Here is an 18,960-nt window from a genome sequence, read left to right as displayed (position 1 = left end):
ACACAGCCCTTAGTTCGAACTAGCTAGTTCGAACTAGGCGTTAGTCCTCGTAAAATGAGGTTTACCTAGTTCGAACTAAGCGCTCCGTTAGTTCGAATTAAGTTCGAACTAACGGAGCGCTAGTGTAGCGCATAGGAAAGTTAGTTCGAACTAACGTCCGTTAGTTCGAACTAACTTTCTAGTGTAGACATACCCCCAGAGGGTACGTCTCTAGACTACAGGCTTTTGTCGACAGAGGCTTTGTCCACAGATACTATCAACAAGCTTCTGTTGACAAAGAGCGTCTGGACTACATGCAGTTCTGTCGACAAAGCAAACCGCTTTGGCTTGACCATGAGATCTTGGAGGAAACTTGGAAATGGCAGAGGTGCTTAATGACTTCTTTGTTTCGGTCTTCACCAAGAAGTCTGCAGGAACGCCTAACACAGTGAATGCTAGTGGGAAGGGGGAGGTTTAGAAGATAAAATAAAAAAAGAACAAGTTAAAAATCACTTAGAAAAGTTAGATGCCTGCAAGTCACCAGGGCCTGATTAAAGGTAGATAGACGAGGTATCTGAGCCTCTAGCTATCATCTTTGGAAAATCATGGGAGACAGGAGAGATTCCAGAGGACTGGAAAAGGGATCTAGTGCCCATCTATAAAAAGGGAAATAAGAACAACCCAGGAAACCACAGACCAGTCAGTTTAACTTCTGTGCCAGGGAAGATAATGGAGCAGGTAATTAAGGAAATCATCTGTAAACACTTGGAAGGTGGCAAGGTGATAGGGAACAGCCAGCATGCATTTGTAAAGAACAAATCATGTCAAACCAATCTGATAGCTTTCTTTGATAGGGTAACGAGTCTTGTGGATAAGGGAGAAGCGGTGGATGTGGTATACCTAGACTTTAGTAAGGCATTTGATACGGTCTCGCATGATATTCTTATCGATAAACTAGGTAAATACAACTTAGATGGGGCTACTGTAAGGTGGGTGCATAACTGGCTGGATAACCGTACTCAGAGAGTAGTTATTAATGGTTCACAATCCTGCTGGAAAGGTATAAGAAGTGGGGTTTTGCAGGGGTCTGTTTTGGGACCAGCTCTGTTCAATATCTTCATCAGCAATTTAGATATTGGCATAGAAAATACGCTTATTAAGTTTGCAGATGATACCAAGCTGGGAGAGGTTACGACTGCTCTGGAGGATGGGTCATAATTCAAAATGATCTGGACAAATTGGAGAAATGGTCTGAGGTAAACAGGATGAAGTTTAATAAAGACAAATGCAAAGTGCTCCACTTAGGAAGGAACAATCAGTTTCACACTTTGGCTGTGTCTACACTGGGCCACTTATTCCAGAAAAGCAGCCGCTTTTCCGGAATAACTTGCCAGCTGTCTACACTGGCCGCTTGCTTTTCCGGAAAAGCAATGACGATCTAATGTAAAATTGTCAGTGTTTTTCCGGAAAAACTATGCTGCTCCCGTTTGGGCAAAAGTCCTTTTCCAGAAAAACTGTTCCGGAAAAGGGCCAGTGTAGACAGCACAGTAGCCTTTTCCGCAAAAAATCCCTGATCACGAAAATGACATTCGGGGCTTTTCTCCGGAAAAGCGCGTCTACATTGGCCATGGACGCTTTTCCAGAAAAAGTGCTTTTCCGGAAAAGCATCCTGCCAATGTAGACGCGCTTTTCCGGAAATACTTATAACGGAAAACTATTCCATTTTAAGCATTTCCGGAAAAGGGTGCCAGTGTAGACGTAGACATACAGAATGGGAAGCGACTGTCTGGGAAGGAGCATGGCAGAAAGGGATCTAGGGGTTATAGTGAACCACAAGCTGAATATGAGTCAGCAGCGTGATGCTGTTGCAAAAAAAGCAAATATGATTCTTGGATGTATTAAGAGGAGCGTTGTGAGCAAGACACGAGAAGTCATTCTTCTGCTCTACTCTGCGCTGGTTAGGCCTCAGTTGGAGTCTTGTGTCCAGTTCTGGGCACCACATTTGAAGAAAGACCTGAAGAAACTGGAGAGTGTCCAGAGAAGAGCAACAAGAATGATGAAAGGTCTAGAGAACATGACCTATGAGGGAAGGCTGAAGGAACTGGGCTTGTTTAGTTTGGAAAAGAGAAGATTGAGGGGGGACATGATAGCCGTTTTCAGGTATCTAAAAGGGTGTCATACGGAGGAGGGAGAAAACTTGTTCATCTTGGTCTCTGAGAACAGGACAAGAAGCAATGGGCTTAAACTGCAGCAAGGGAGGTTTAGGTTGGACATTAGGAAAAAGTTCCTGTCAGGGTGGTGAAACACTGGAATAAATTGCCCAGGGAGGTTGTGGAATCCCCATCTCTGGAGATATTTAAGAGTAAGTTGGATCAATGTCTATCAGGGATGGTCTAGACAGTATTTGGTCCTGCCGTGAGGGCCGGGGACTGGACTCGATGACTCGCGAGGTCCCTTCCAGTCCTAGTGTTCTAGGATTCTATGATTCAAGCCACTCCCGGCTCTGGGTAGACACATCTCTGGCGGGTGGTCTGTCGGGCTGCAGGCGCAGGCCACAGAGGCAGGGCTGGCAGAGGTGCTGTGGGTCTCACTAACTGTAGCAGGACTCCCCCCGTCATACTCCACTCCCCTGTCTGCAGCCCCCTTGGGGCAAGCGCTGAGCAGAGAGGAACTAGCTGCTGGGTTCACAGCCCCTGGGGCCCGTCCCGACTCAGGCTGGTCAGCAAACCCCTCCCGGCTCTGTCCTGCGAGGCTGCTGGAGCGGAGGGCAGGGAGACGAGAGGGAGGGGCCCCCAGGACCCTGTTACCCCTGGGCCATGCGGAGGGGAATCCTCTGTTCTCCTGGCACCTCCCAAACTGGAGCCGGTCACGTGATCAAGTGCCCTGTCCGTGCCCCGTAGGGGAGCAGCCCTGGGGTCCCTGCTGGCTGGCGGGGTCCCAGCCGCGTCCCCAGCTGTGTGCTGGCCACGCTTAAGGGCCCTGGTCCAGGCAGGTCGCTGGTCTCTGGGGACCTGCCCCTCTCGCTAGGTGGGCGACGCCTGCCACTGCCCCCAGGCAGAGAACGTTTCGAGAGCCGCCCAGAACCAGCATGCGGAGCAGAGGCTAAGACTGAGCGCGGTGCACAGGGAGCGATGTGCAGAGGAAGCCGGGTCGGGTCAGACGAGCTGACACACAAGGAAGCCGTAGGCTGACGCCGGCAGAATCTGGCTCGGCTGTTTCAGGCCGAGGATGCAAGAAATGGGTGACCCCAAACTGTCCCGGTGCTCAAGGCTCTGAGGCACGAGGCAGAAGCTGTAATATTGCGGAAGCAGAGCCAGGAAAGTTGCTTTGACTTGTAAAAGTGCTGGAATAACGGCAACGTGCCGGTAACTCGCGCCTTGGCCAGCCCCCCACAGCCTGTAGCCTCAGGGTGCCGTGCTGGGGAGAGGTTTGAGGGCAGCGTGGCCATGTGCAGGGTGTAGGCACAGTCAGCCCCGCTGTACAGGACGGCACCTCGGCTAGGGTACGTCAGCGCCCTGTGGGAGAGGCCAGCAGGGGCCTTCTGGCTGCGGAGAGCCGGCCCTGAGAGCCCACCAGCCCCAGGGGCGCAGTGTGTGGAACCGGCGCCCAGCTCCGTACCCTGCCTGTACGCGGGGCCACCGCGTCCCACAGTAACCAGAGCAGGCCTGGTGCACGGGGCGGCTGTGTGGCCCCGCCCCTTGCTCCGTGTGTGCGAGGCTCCGACTCCGGGCGGAGAAGCCTGACACGGTAGCCCGGGGCGCATCGCTCCAGCCCCCCACCAAGGGGCCTTTCCTCCAAGTTCCTGCAATCCAGGGCCGGGCCCCAGGGCAGGACTTTCCCTGCTTCGCGTCACTAAAAGGGAAGTTGGCTGCTGGTGAAAGCCCCTCTGCGCTTGGCTGGCCCCACCTGCTCCCAGCTCAATGCAAATTTCTACTTCCTGCTGTCAGCGGGATCACTTGTCCTCTGCCTCCGCACGAGCCAGACAGTTCCTCGGCCCCTCTGCTGCCAGCGCCGCCCGGGCACTGCCAGCCTCTCCGCCGCCAGCCCCTCCTGGGCACCGCCAGCCTGTCCCGGGCACTGCCAGCCCCTCCACCGCCAGCCCCTCCCGGGCACTGCCAGTCTCTCCACCGCCAGCACCTTCTGGGCACCACCAGCACCTCCACCACCAGCACCTCCTGGGCACTGCCAGCCCCTCCATCACCAGCGCCTCCCGGGCACCACCAGCCTCTCCACCACCAGCACCTCCTGGGCACTGCCAGCCCCTCCATCGCCAGTGCCTCCCGGGCACCACCAGCCTCTCCACCGCCAGCTCCTCCCGGGCACCACCAGCACCTCCACCACCAGCACCTCCACCACCAGCACCTCCTGGGCACTGCCAGCCCCTCCATCGCCAGTGCCTCCCGGGCACCACCAGCCTCTCCACCTCCAGCACCTCCCGGGCACTGCCAGCCTATCCACCATCAGCGCATCCACAGCCAGCCTCTCCACCGCCATCACCACCCGGGCACCACCAGCCTTTCCACCGCCAGTGCCTCCGGGGCACCACCAGCCTCTCCACCGCCAGCACCTACCGGGCACCGCCAGCCTCTCCATCGCCAACACCTCCCGGGCACCGCCAGCTTCTCCACCGCCAGCGCCGCCTGGGCACCGCCAGCTTCTCCACCGCCAGCGCCTCCCGGGCACTGCCAGCTTCTCCACCGCCAGCCCCTCCCCCACCGGAGCCCAGCCGGCTCCCAGATGGCGCACAATGTGACTTATGCCGACCTGCGGTTCGTGAGGACCCCCACGGGGAGCAGCCCGTCCTCCAGGGCTCCAGAGGCAGGTAAGAGCTGACCTGCCCCTGCCTGGTGCCACCCCGCCCTGGGCATCCCTGCAGACTAACTGGCCCCCTCCCGTCTGCCCCCCCCCTCCGCAGCACCCGACGCCGAGGAGGATGCGGAGCTCACCTACGAGAACATCCATCTGGGCCAGACCGTGGAGGTGAAGAGGGGGCCAGGGGCGGAGCAGAGCCACGGTGAGTGTGAGGCTGCCCCCTCCCAGCCCAGGGGTTCTGGGGGCGCAAGAGGGGCAGATGCCCTGGGGCTTCCCGCTCCCTTTGCAGGGACCCTCTGCCCCGTCCCCCGGCCTGGCACACAGAGCAGGGGGGCGCTTGGGAAGTGGGTCGAGGCAGAGTCCTGCCCATGGGGGGCCAGACAGGCCTACGCAGGGGGGCTGGCCTAGGGTAGCAGTGACTCAGGGACCTGGGGTCACCAAGGATGAATGGGACCTGGGCGCCCAGCGCGACACTGTGACCGGAAGGGCTAACGTGGCCCCAGGCTGAGGACACGGGCGTCCGAGTGGGGCCGGGTAACTTGTCTGTGGCTCACTGAGAAGACACAGGCTCTGCACCCAGCTCTGGGGGCTGCGTGCTATGGGGGCCCTTGGGAGAGGGCAGAGCCGCAGCAGTGCCGGGAGGGCTGGGGAACAGGCCAGATGGGGATGTGGCAGGAGCTGGCGAGGGGACGTGCTCCCCCGGCCCAGCCAGAGACCCTGGGGTGCCTCAGTCTAGCAGGGCCGGCGGGACGGGGTGAGGGCTGGCGGCTGGAGCCAGCAAGGGCCAGCGCGAAGCGGAGGGTCAGTAGCCCCTGGCACAGCCAAGTGGCGGGTTCAGAGTCTCCTGGGGCCTGCCTGGCAAATGCGCCTCAGAGCCATGTCTGGGCTCAGCAAGAGCATGGGCTGTGCTCCAGCTCCAGGACCCCTCTGTGCTGGCTCCCCCGCCCACGAGGGGACCTTACCCAGGCTGCGCCCCCCTCAGCATGGCCCCCAAGTCCTCAGCTGCGCTCTGGGGAGTCACTTTCCCCCATACCCTGCAGCGGTGCCTCAGATCCAGCTGGCCAGGTAGTGGGGCCATGGCACACTGGGGGGCTGCCCCCAGGCAGGGGGTTGCACAGCCTGCCCCACACCCGGCCCACGGCAGCAGCCCCAGTCCCGGAGCAGTGCGGCCCAAGACGGCCAGTCTGAGGGGCCGAGGGGAAGCCCCACCCAGGGACCCCAGGATGCGGCTTGGCCCCAGCAGGGAGGCAGGCCAGGACTCACCTGTGTCCCCGGGCCCCAGAGCCCCAGTGTTACAGCCCAGGGGTGCAGAGCCTGGTGGAGACGCTCTACCCGGAGCTCGCTGGAGTCTCTCTTGGGGGGCGCCTGGCTGGAGCTGCCTCCCCTGGACTCCCCGGGGGGGGGGGGGGGGGGGTCTGGCCCTGCTGCTCCCCTGGCTCTGACTGGAGTCCAGTGTAGCCAGCCAGTTGCAGGCGGCCACGGGCCTCGCACCCTGGCGGGGTGTCCCTGGCCCTGGTGGGGACGGGATGCTGGGCTCTGAGGGGGCAGCGTGGCTGGGTGAGGGATCAGCCCCATCTGGGCCAGCAGGAGATGGGGAAAAGCCTGGGCACATTCCCCCTCCACATGGCCAGGGCTCCGGCGCCCTCCCCACCAGGCTGGCAGCCATGCGCTGTGGGGGAACTGGAGCCAGTCATGTCCCTGCAGGCCCCACAGCATTGGGAGCTCCCCCTGCCCCCACTGCCCCCGTGGGCAGGGCCGAGACCCATTCCCGGGAGTGTCTGAGGGGGCCACTGGCCTGAGGGTTCAGGTGCCCAGGGCTCCCCCCGCCCCCAGTGTGACAGCGCGTTGGGGTTTTCCCGTCTCCTGCACCCCCGCAGTGGCACGGACAGACTCCACCAGCCAGTAGAACAGAGGGAGTTTATTGCTCCTCCGGGATACAGCCCAGCACAGATGTCATCTGGTTACAGGGCAGGCCTAGGATGCCTCAGCCCCCTTGAGATGGGGGAGCCTGGGCCCCTAAATCCCAGCCCCTTTCCCTAGGCTGCTTCCTCCATGATACCAGCCAGAAACTAAAACTCTTTTCCAGCCCTGCCCCCAGCCAGGGGCGGCATCCACCTTCCTTTGTTTCTCTCCCTGGGGGGTAGCTGGTCAGACAGGTTTGGAGCCCCCTTTGCATAATGACTCATCCCCTGCCCTGCTGGGCCGTGCTGCAGCCAGCAGAGGTCGCCCACAGCCCCAGCGAGGTACCCCCACTACGTCATTCCCATTAACACATCTGGGTCTCTTGCAGAGCCCTGGTGGGGCACACGCCACCTGCCCCTGGGCCTGCTGGGGGCCTGCCTCTTCCTCCTGGCCAGCACCATCGGCCTTGGGGTTCGCTGTGAGTAGGGGCTCCGCTTGGGCACCCCCAGTGGGGGCATGCAGGGCAAGCACCCGACTGGGGGCAGGGAAGGAGCAGCCAGCGTCCAGCTGGGGGGGACGTGGGGGGGCTGCAATGGGGCGGGTCTGGGCAACACGGAGGGTGTGAGGGGGGACCCCAGAAAAGGAGAGGTCAGGCTGCTGCTCAGGAAACTTCCCCAGCACCGCCAGGGATCCAGCTGGCAGCCATGGGGGCCCTGTTACCTGGGAGATGGGGGACCCATGGGGAGAGCCCCGTCATGGAGAAAGTGTCTCTGGGGAGCAGGGTCGGGGGAGGGACTCTGTCCCCAGGGCCCTCTAACATGCCCACTGGGACAGACGGGGCGGGTCTGACGCTCCCCCAGGCTTTCCCGGCTCGGCTTGGCCAGGAGCCGTACGGTCCCCGGGCAGTGCCGGGAATGTCTGCGGGGGCTGGCAGGGGCTGGCTGCCTCAGGTGCTCTGCCCGGCTCCGTGCCCCTCGCTGCGGATACGGGGGCTGCACATGCGCTTGTCTCCCAAACCTTCAAACAGCCTCAGCCCAGTGCCCCTGAGCCTTGGTCAGTGCTGCTATGGGGCTGGTGCTACGGGGCTGGTGCTACGGGGCTGGTGTTATGGGGCTGGTGCTATGGGGCTGGTGCTATGGGGCTAGTGCTATGGGGCTGGTGTTATAGGGCTGGCAGTATGGGGCTGGTGTTATGGGGCTGGCAGCATGGGGCTGTTCTCTCCATGGCAGGGAGGCTCTGACACGCCCCCCCCCCCCCGAGCCCTGTTGGGATGGATGAGCGAGCCCAGTTCCCCAGTCCCCCTCCCAGCTCTGCCCACACCAGAGCACCCGTGTCCCCGCGTCGGTCCCAGGCTCCCCTCTGTCCCCTGCAGACTGGCAGGTCTCCCAGCATCTCCAGCAAGCGTCCCAGGCGCACGAGGCAGAGAGCAGCCGCCTGTCCCAGCAAGTCAGCAGCAAGGGGGCGAGCCTGGCGCAGACGGCCAGGGAGCTGGAGCTGGCCCAGCGGGAGCTGGAGGAGGCTCGGCGGGACCTGGAGCAGGAGCGGCTGGAGGGGAACCGCACCCAGAAGCGGCTGCAGCAGCTGGAGGCCGAGCTGGATGGAACGACGAAGACGCTGGCGACGCTGACGCAGGAGAAGCAGGAAGTTACAGAGAATCTGAGCAGGGTGAAGCAGGAGCTGTCCAGCATCCGGCCCTGCGAGCAGACAGGTACGGCCTGTGACGGCGCGTTGGGGGTTCCCCGTCTCCTGCACCCCGAAATGGCACAAACAGACTGTACCAGCCAGTGGAATTGAGGGTGGTTTATTGCTCCTCCAGCACAGCGCAGCACAGATGTAATCTGGTTACAGGAACTGGGCTAGGATGCCTCAGGCCCCCTTGAGATGGGGGAGACTGGGCCCCTAAAACTCCAGCTCCTCTCCCTAGGCTGTCTCATCCATCCTCACAGACAGCCACCAACCAACTAACCCACTTCCAGCCCTGCCCCCCAGCCAGGGCCGCATTCACCTTCCTTTGTTCCTCTCCATGGGGGGTGTCTGGCCACTGGTTCAACCAGTTTGGCATTACCTCTGCCTAGTGAGGTTTTCCCTGCTGGGTCTTGCTCCAGACAGCAGGGGTCACCACAGCCCAGCAAGTACCCCCACTACGTCACACGGCCTTCCCGGGCGGGGTCCCTGGGCGCCCCTCCCCCGGCAGGGACAGCGAGCCCCGAGGGGGGCAACGCACCCGGGCCAGAGCCGTGCTGCCCTTCGGGGGCAGCTCTTCCCCAGGCAGCGCTGGCCCCAGGCCCGCGGGGGGCAGGGGAGGGCGAGTGTTGGGGGGTGCGGGAGGCGAGACACAAGACCCGGGTGGTGGGCGCTGGCCAGTTCCATGGACTGAGCTGGCAGGTGAATTTGCTGCCCTGGCCCGGTTCCAGCCAGCTCCCCTAACCCCCCTGCTGCTTCAGCTGTGAACCCGCTGCCTCCCGCCCCAGAGGTGGCTGCATGTCAGGGGTGCATGAAGCGATGCCTGTGCGCAGCTGGGCTAGCGGGTGGGCTGCAGAGCCAAGCGAGGCCCTTGGGGAAAGCTGCTGGCTACACGCGATGGGCTTGCTCATTCGTCAGAGCGGGCCCAACGATTCGGTCTGGCTAGGAGCTAACACCCCCAGGGGCTGCCTCTCCCCTGCTGAGTTCTGCGCACCCCCTCCCCCGGCTCTCCCGACCCCCATCCCCAGGCTCCGGTGCCCCTCAGGCCCGGCCGGCAGCCCTGTGCTCCGGCTCTAGGCCTCCCTCCCGCAGAGGCTCCCAGAGCTGGGTGACGCACCCAACCCCCCCGGGCCTGGGGGTCGATTTGCAGCAGAGGCCCCCATGCCGGGCAGGCTGAGTCACAGTGTGTGCCCCTGGCGCTCTCGGCGCTTCGCCCCCCTGGCTAGTAAACTAGCCCAGGCCGTAAACACCCAGCTCAGGCTCCCTGAGGGCGGGCACGGCCCCCTGCCAGTGCTGTGCTGGGCTCCTGGGCTGCCAGGGGAGCTGGGCGACCCTCCAGCCAGGGCCCTGCACCCTCGCCACGGGCAGAGTCCCAGCCCCAAGGACAGCACGCCAGGGCCGAGAGCCTGGGGCCTCCCCGGTGGGCAGGGCAGGGCCTGGGGCGAGGCGGCAGGAGCAGTGAGTCGCTGTCTGCTCACACGGCACGAGGAGCTCGGGGGAATGAGCGAGAGCCTGACCCCTCTGCGCGTCCTGCCCTGCCAGCGATGGAGCGACCAGTGCCCGCGTCCCCTGGGGGAGACCATAGCCAAAGGCCTGGAGACGGGCTCAAGTACCCCCCCAAAATGCTTCCCCTGAGCCACGCTGGGTCAGCTGGGGCCGGTAGCCGCGGGACCATTGGAAGGGGGGATGGGGGCCTCAGCGCAGGCTGGGGGCTCCCCTGGCCCCCGTGAATGGTTACGTGTGTCTGAGCACTGGACTAAGCTCCCAGCCCACCCCAAGCCCTCACCCCCGCCCCCAGCCCCCAGCCCCCAGCCCCCAGCCCCCGGGGCAGCCATGGGCCTGGGGGAGTGCGAGTCCCAGGAGAGGAGGGGGTGTCAGGCATCCTTTGTACAGCCCAGGGCACGACCCTGTTAGCTGCACTCAGGGCCAGGAGCACAGTGACTCTCACCCCCCCCTCCCGCTTCCCTCCAGACTGCTGCCCGGAGAAGTGGCTGTTGTACAAGGGAAAGTGCCTGTTTGTCTCGCGGGAGAAGAAGAGTTGGGAGGAAAGCAGAACAGACTGTGAAAGGAGATCTGGTCACCTTCTCATCACCAAACCCTGGGACTGGATGACAATGCCGGTATGAGTATGGTACCCGCACAGCCGGTGTGACTGCAGCCAGCACACTGCATAAAGAGGCAGTGACTTCGTGCGGGGGTGCAAATAGGAGGAGGCTCAGAGAAGAGCAACAGCAATGGGCCGGGGGCTGGAGGAATCAATCTATGGGGGTGGCTCAAAGAGCAGACTTAGGCTAAGTTTACATTGGCACTCTACAGGGTGGGAACTTTCCGGCTCAGGGGTGTGAAAAAACCACCCTGTAATACTGCAGGTCTCTGGAGCCGCTGAGGGTCAAAGCTGGGCTACTTGCTTAGAACCAGGATAACTCACAGCCCCAGCCTCGGTGCTCCTCTACGAGTCACCCAATCAGCCACACCCAGCCAAATCCCCTCAACACCCCAGTTCTCCCTGTGACCCCCAGCCCCCCCCTTACACAGGGAAGAGGTTATAACCCATCCCCCACCTCCCCTCACACACCCCAGTGCTCCCTGTGCCCCCCAGCCCCCCTTACACAGGGGAGAGGTTATAACCCATCCCCCACCTCCCCTCAGACACCCCAGTGCTCCCTGTGCCCCCCAGCCCCCCTCACACAGGGGAGAGGTTATAACCCATCCCCCACCTCCCCTCAGACACCCCAGTGCTCCCTGTGCCCCCCAGACCCCCTTACACAGGGGAGAGGTTATAACCCATCCCCCACCTCCCCTCACACCCCAGTGCTCCCTGTGCCCCCCAGCCCCCCTCACACAGGGGAGAGGTTATAACCCATCCCCCACCTCCCCTCAGACACCCCAGTGCTCCCTGTGCCCCCCAGACCCCCTTACACAGGGGAGAGGTTATAACCCATCCCCCACCTCCCCTCACACCCCAGTGCTCCCTGTGTCCCCCAGCCCCCCTTACACAGGGGAGAGGTTATAACCCATCCCCCACCTCCCCTCACACCCCAGTGCTCCCTGTGCCCCCCAGCCCCCCTCACACAGGGGAGAGGTTATAACCCATCCCCCACCTCCCCTCACACCCCAGTGCTCCCTGTGCCCCCCCAGCCTCCCTTACACAGGGGAGAGGTTCTAACCCATCCCCCACCTCCCCTCAGACAGCCTCGGGGACAGCGCCTCTCAGAGCCTCCAGCCGCCTGCCTCCGCTGACTAACACGGCTCCCCCCCCCCCCCCCTGATACTTCTGGGTGTGGTTCACTGTCCCGTGGAGTGGCACTTAGACAATTTCCAGGGAGAACAATGAGTCTGGGTTTGAGTTCATGCAGCGGAGGCTCATGCACTACACTCCGGAGCGTCCTAGTTTGGTTTCCCCTGCCTGTTATAGCAGCCTCCATGGCAATTTCAGGCACATTGCCACCCGCAGGAGACAAGCTGCCACTCTCCACACACACTGAGCTCCCTTAAACAAATCATTTTCACTTTGTTCAGGTTCAGTTCCACAAGCTTCACCAGCCAGAACTTTATCTTTTTCCTCAGCTAGGGGTTCACCCTGGCCATCCACTGCAACAGGCAGACCCGGTGGGCCCAGCTGTGGGCATGGCCGGCCTGGTAGAGGAGGCAGTGGTAAATCCACGAGAGTCTGGGCCCAGAGGCAGGGGCACGGGTGAGATGCTCCAGGGCAGAGCTCAGAGCCGAGGGGACAGAACTGCCCCCCCCCCCCGCAGCTCCACAGGGCATACGGGGCAGGGTGCTCAGGCATCAGTAGGCAGAGGCTTCCGGGGGCTGGGAGCTGTTTGGGGCGCAGGGGGTGTTTGCCTGGGGGAGCAGGTGTTACCCAGGCAGGGGGCTCAGGGCTGGGGCTTAGGAGACCCTGGGGAGGAGCTCAGTTGCCATAGTGATGATGCAGCGTGGGGACCAGAGGGGCGGGGGGCCCGTGGCCTGGGCGCTGGGGGAGGGACGTTGGCTGATGGGAGGGTGGGACGAGGGCGCAAGGCCAGGCCAAGAGGTGTCAGGCTCCCCCCTGCTGACAGGGTGGGGCCGGCATGAGCAGAGGGGCTGCTGGCTGCTCTCAGGACGTTATGGGGCCGGTCCCACACGGGGTGGCGCTCCTCCCCAGCGAGGGCGCAGGGCCAGCCGCTCTGTGGGAGGGGGGACACGGGGAGGGTTTAGCAGCTGGTGAGACATGCAGGAGGAGAGTTCATGGAGCCTGGCTGAGGTGCAAGACAGAAGTGAGGAGACAGGGCGGGAGTGGAAAGACAGATCTGTGAGTCACTTGTACAGAGGTGGGCACCCAGAGGCGAGGGCAGAGACTTGGGGGACCTGCCATGGCTCATGGCTTTTGGTTCATCTGGGCTGAGGAGCAGGGAGGAAGGGCTTATCCATGATCACCAGGAGAAGCCGAAGTGCCCCACCCTCTCCCTGTAGTGTGGTATGTGCATTACGACTGAGGCAGCTTCAGCCAGGTCGGGTAAATTCTCCTCTTCCAAGCTCTTCTCAGTAAATGCCTCTGCTGCCGCCATGGAGTGCGGGGCTGTTCCTGACTGGGCAGGTTCCAGACATGGTATGTTCACAGGGCCTCTCATTTCTGGTGGACTGTTAAGAATAGGGTCCGGTTCTGTGGATAACCAGCGTGCTTTGGGGAGCTTCTCTTAGTGGCCCCACACATGGCTAGCTGGATAACCCCAATACTGGAGCATTGTGCTTTCAATTTCCTGGAGCTTTCCTGGTCTCCTCCATATAATCCTTTCCCTGAAGCTCAGCACCCAGTGTACACACACATACACATACACATGCACACACATACACATGCTGACACACACACAAACACACACTTCTCAACTCTGAAAAATATCACTTGCATATCAGGGAAGTTATTTAACCTTTCTTTCCCCCCCCCCCCCAGAGTTTTCTACAAAATACCTATGTGGACTACTGGATAGGACTGAAGGGAACGTGGCAAATACAGAAGTGGGGATGGTATTGGGTTGATAACTCATCCTCTGAAATGTAAGTTAAACGTGTGTTTCTTTAGCTAGATGCTGGATTTATTAACCACGGGCATCATCCAAAAGAAATGTCGTTAAAACCCCAGAATAAAGCGCCTTGGGGAAAGTTAGACACAATTCCTGGTGACCATGGAGGGCAGACAGCTCATCACACCACTTAGCTATAGGGGAACTTTCTGTTCTCAGGCTTATTTTGTCATGACTCCTAAACCTCCCCAGGGAGAAACCAATCTGCTTGCAATTCCTTGTGTTCACCCATTTGCCGGAAGGGAATACCTAGAGCGACAGTGTCTAGCTGTGTTAAAAATGTGTTAAAAGCAAATTTCAGGTCCTCAGAGTAAATTATTTACGGTGGTACCCAAGAATATGTTAGGTGCCTTAACAGCAGCATGAGGAAGAAAAATGTAATATGAATGCTTGACTGTAAAACACAAATCAAGATGTCAGCAATGCATTCATAAATGATCCAGAAAAAGGGGTAAACAGGGAGGTGGCAAAATGTACAGAGGATACAAAAGTTTCAGGGGGAGCCGAGTTAGTCTGTACAGGAAAAACTGAAAAAACAACCAATAGTCTGGTAGCACTTTAAAGACTAACAAAACATGGAGATGGGCTCATGAGCTTTTGTGGGCACAGCCCCCTTCTTCAGATGACTGGAGTTTTGAGTTTAGAATGTGCAGAACTAAAATAAATAGGGGAGAAGGGAAGGGAAAAAAGAGAAGGGGGCAAGAAACAGGAGCACAGGGTATGAACATATCAAAGGGAAAACCAAATAGGCAGAACTGGTAATCTGTAAGCACCTGAAGATTGGATAGTTGTAGGGTGCATGCAGGAGCAGTCCGAGGCGTGCTGCAGCAGCTGGCGCCCCAGGCAGAACGCGTGATCGGTGCTCCCACCTGCAGGGCCATCAATGGACTGACGTCTTCATTGGGCGCCCGGGGCACCCTGTTGAAGGCGGTGCCCTAGGTGACGGCCAAGTCCGCCTATAGTCACAGGCCGCCCCGGGTACATGCAACTGGGAATAAGGAGGAGAGCACTGCAGGGAGTAGGAGAAAAGGGGAATCACAATTAGAAGGATGAACTGGAGAGAAGGAAGATGTGGAAAAGTAACCTGGGGTCTTGGAGCTTTATTCTCACAGATGTCAGAGACAGTTGCAGGCATCTAACATTACAGGGCCCTGGGCTAGCACCCAGAGTAGAGGGTGGGCCTAGGTTCCCGCCAACACCCACCTCCCCATTTCCACTTAGAGAATAAACTGCACAGTTCTTTGTTCCCATTTTACCATACGCTGGCCAAGAGCTCAACAAACAGCAAATTAAGGCTCTGGGTGCGGTGCCTAAAACTGTGGGCTGCTGTGAGCCTCTGAGGCAAGCAAATCCACCAGGAAATGCAGGACCAACTGAGTTTTCACAGGAGCTTTGTCACGATAGATAGCTAAAACAAACTGTAAAAAGGGAAGTATATAACTTCTACTTGATATTGATTTCTATGAAATGTAGAAAATTGAGATGGGAAGCTAAAGACGTTGTTGGGAATAAGTCTGGACACGCTGGATGTGGTGAAAGCAAGTCAAAGGATTTATTACACACACACAGTGCTGTTGGAGTGTTAAGCAGGGATTAACCTGGTGAACACTGGTTAAACAAAACATTGCAATAGATTATATAGGCGGCAGATGGACAGAGGGGAAGCAATTCAATAGGTTCTAGCAGCAAGACAAAATGAGCACGTAAGCCAGTAACCTACAAAAGATTACATAGCGTCTCTGCCCATCACCAGTAAAACACCTTATCCCTAATACAGGTAGTTATTCCTAACAAGCTAAATAAGACAACATAAACAAAACAGACAATTCAATGGCAACTTTGTCTATTGGCGTTATGATGCATCTACTGCGGGATGGTACCGCCTCACGTTGGCGTGGTCCTTGGGTCACAGGTCCATCATCTAGGATTAAAGGAAGACAGTAAGCACAAATCACACTCACTAACCTAACAAGTAATAGAGATTTAGCCGTGTTAGTCTGGTGTAGCTGAAACAAAATACAGGACTATGTAGCACTTTAAAGACTAATAAAATGGTTTATTAGGTGATGAGCTTTTTTAGGGGAAATCTCGCTCCCCTGGGGTACAGAGTCCCCAGAAGGGTCGAGGCTGGAGGTCAAAGCAGTGAGGCAGGAGAGAAATCTAGAAGGAAAACTTTATTATGCATGCATGCAGGCTGACAGCTACCAGAGTGAGAGCAGCAGCAGCCCTGAGAGACAGGTTCAGGGTCCTTTATACAGTATGCTCAGACAGTTTAGTTGTTGTTTGTTTTCTTTAACATATCAAAGTCTCAGCAGAAGTACTCGGAGACTTCTGTTCACACCAGAAGTGCTAGAAGTAAGTTTACAATACATGATAACCTGAGTGAGGAGTCTACAAGGCAAACTGTGACAAAGATAAGAGTTTACATGGCAATTTGAGACAGACTAGGAGTCTCCATGAATTTGAGATAGGCATTTGTAAGGGTCTTGATTAGAGTTAATTTGATTTCACTCTGATACAGCGAGAGGGGTCTGGAAAACTTTTAACCCTTACAGCAGTTTTCTTTTAGAGAGTTTTGATTTCCTCCAGTGTCCCCCCTTAGACACAATTGGAGTGATTTGATTTTTCTCCCACACTTTCGTGGGCCAGACCCACTTCCTCAGATCAAATTGTGGAAGAAAATTGACACAACCATATATACCAAAGGATACAATCAAAAAAAGTGAACACGTAAGCTGTGTCTACATTGGCACCCTTTTCCGGAAAAGGGATGCTAATGAGACACTTCGGAATAGCAAATTCCATTGTGGATTTAAATATCCCCTGTGGCATTTGCATTTACATGGCTGCTGCTTTTTTCTGGCTCAGGGTTTTTGCTGGAGAAAAGCGCCAGTCTAGATGGGATCTTGCGGAAAATAAGCCCTTTTCCGGAGGATCCCTTATTCCTACTTTCAAGGAATAAGGGATCCTCCGGAAAAGGGCTTATTTTCCAGAAAATCGCGTCTAGACTGGCGCTTTTCTCCAGCAAAAACCCCGAGCTGGAAAAAAGTGGCAGCCATGTAAATGCAAATGCTGCGGGGGATATTTAAATCCACAATGGAATTTGCTATTCCGAAGTGTCTCATTAGCATCCCTTTTCCGGAAAAGGGTGCCAGTGTAGACACAGCCTTTCTGTTTTGTTTTTGGAAACAAGGGGGATAATGTACTTGAATCACCAAGCTGATGAAGTGCTTCCTGACCCACAAGTAACTGAGAAGGATTACTCCTGGAGGAATTCTGTACCACAAAATATTACAGATTTTCTGCATAAAATGTTAAAATTTGGCAACATTCTGTACATTTTATTTGTCAAAACACTATATAATTGTATCAGTTTCAATTCTTCTGGTAACTTATTTCAAAATACCTGCCAACAGCTATGTCTGTCTCCTGGCCTCAACATGCATCCGTGTGTGTTTCTCTCTTTTTTTTTTCTTCTTTTTTAAGGGTTCCAGATTATGACATGAAGGATAACGGCCCTTGTGCAAAAATAAATGGTGGGACCATAAAAAGATCAAAATGCAGCTTATCAAAGGGCTGGATTTGTGAGAGGAGAGCCGCCCGGCCCGGGACAGCCAGCGAACCATTTCCGTACCTCAGCTGATGAGGCAAGAAGTGGGAGAGATTCCTCACCCTAAGGAGAGATGCTGCAGTGAGTATGAAGAGCTTCCCTTGCCCTGAGCCGAGTGTGGCTGTGTGGGGGGGCGCAGAGGACACAGAGGCAAGGCTGCCAATCCAAAATCACGTCAGGCCTGTATAAATAATGAAATTTTGAAAAATAGTAAATGTGGGTGTCCCAGGGCGTGGGGGAGCCCCCGGCCCTGCACCCCCGTCCACAGCCTGACGCGACTCTCAGCCGGCCAGTAGAGCAGTTTGATTGCTTCTCTGAGACACAGCGCAGCGCAGGAGCGGTGTCAGCACCGGAGCCAGGGTCAGCAGCCTTATTCCTCTGGGGGGAAGGGCTCACGGGCGCTGCACCCCCCTTCCTTGGTCTAAAATGTCAACACTCCCCCTCGCCCAGCTGAGACTAACTCAACTCCCCAGCCCTGCCCCCCGACCTGGGGACTGTCCCCACCTCCCTCCCTTTGTCTCTCCCTCGGGAACAGCCTTGTTCTCTGCTCAGGCTGGGACTAGGTGTCTGGGCCAATCCACACGTGCAGTGAGTCAGTGGGAACCGCACAGCCCACCATACAGCCGGCAGGAACACTGGGTTACAGAGTAGGCAGCACCCCCGCTACGTCACAACTCCCTTCTCCCTAAGTCAGACAAAACGAACCCGCACACCCAGCCACTGCCAATTGTGGAAAAAAAAATCAAATAACTCCAATTGTGTTTAAAGGGGGGACTGTGCAGAAATCAAAACTCTCTAAAAGAAAACTGTTGTAAGGGTTAAAAAGTTTTCCAGACCTCTCTCCCTGTAACAGAGAGAAAACAAATTAACTCTAATCTAAGACCCTTCCAATGCCTCCTATCTCAAGTTCATGGAGACTCCTAGTCTGTCACAATTTGTCATGTAAACCCTTATCTTTGTCACAGTTTGCCTTGTAGACTCCTCCACTCAAGTTCTCATGTGGCTTTGTGTACTGTAAAACTTACTTCTAGCACTCCTGGTGTGAACAGAAGTCTCAGAGTGCTTCTGCTGAGACTTTGATATGTTAAAGAATAACAATCAACAACAGAACTGTCTAAGCATTCTGTATAAAGGATCCCTAAACCTGTCTCTCAGCGCTGACTGCTGTTGCTCTCTGGTAGCTGTCAGCCTGCATGCATGCATCATAAAGTTTTTCCTTCTAGATTTCTCTCCTGCCTCACTGATTTGACCTCCGGCCTCGGACCCTTCTGGGGGCTCTGTACCCCAGGGGAGCAAGATTTCCCCCTCACCAGCCTGGAGGCTGCTCTGCCCCTCTTTGCTCAGATGCTGGGGAAGGTGTGACCTGGATGCTCCCCCAACCCAGGCTCAGGTCACAGGACAGGCTGAGCTATTGTTGTGGACATGCTAAGATGGGGCAGCCTCCCCTTCAGTGAGAGCAGCACCCAACACTCTCATCCCCAGCTGGGCTCCATTGCCCAGGGAAATACACACACACACACACACACACACACACACGCAGCTTGAGGCCAGCTACGGCAGCTGGTGCCCCAGGCAGAAGGCATGATCGGCGCCCCCGCCTGCATGGCCTTCAATGGCTGTGACATAATCACGGGGCGCCCCAACACCCCATGACGTCATCATTGGGCGCCCGGGACGGCGGTGCCCTAGGCAACTGCCTAGTTTGCCTAGCCTCACGGGCCACCCACGCGCATGCGCACACACACACACGCACACACACACACACACACTTACAATAGAACAGGACAGTAGGACCCACATGTAACAAAGCAAACAGCAAATCCAATCCCACTATGTCACATTGTTGTTTACCGTCTGGTCTCTGGCCGTCAGGGTGCATTCAGCTCATGTTTTCCAGCCCTTCTCAGCAGC

The 18,960-nt window shown here is 57.6% G+C and overlaps 1 protein-coding gene across 3 annotated transcripts in view; it reads left to right on the top strand.

Annotated features, from left to right (window-relative positions):
- Positions 1-96: 96 nt before the first annotated feature.
- The window catches only part of CD72 (CD72 molecule), a 59,084-nt gene continuing 40,220 nt past the window's right edge, over positions 97-18,960 (top strand). Inside the window, exons 1-4 of one of the 3 annotated variants that reach the window (XM_089779500.1) lie at positions 4,717-4,801; positions 4,895-4,993; positions 7,082-7,171; positions 8,066-8,401. In XM_089779500.1, the coding sequence (XP_089635626.1) occupies positions 4,717-4,801; positions 4,895-4,993; positions 7,082-7,171; positions 8,066-8,401 (610 nt within the window). Of the gene's footprint in view, positions 4,802-4,894; positions 4,994-7,081; positions 7,172-8,065; positions 8,402-18,960 lie in introns of all 3 variants that reach the window. The other 2 variants (XM_089779499.1, XM_089779501.1) reach the window with 2 other exon arrangements.

Source organism: Pelodiscus sinensis, chromosome 6 (genome assembly GCF_052426305.1).
Source record: "Pelodiscus sinensis isolate ZL-2025 chromosome 6, ASM5242630v1, whole genome shotgun sequence".
Taxonomy (NCBI): Eukaryota; Metazoa; Chordata; order Testudines; family Trionychidae; genus Pelodiscus; species Pelodiscus sinensis.
This window is presented reverse-complemented; position numbering and strand designations above follow the sequence as displayed.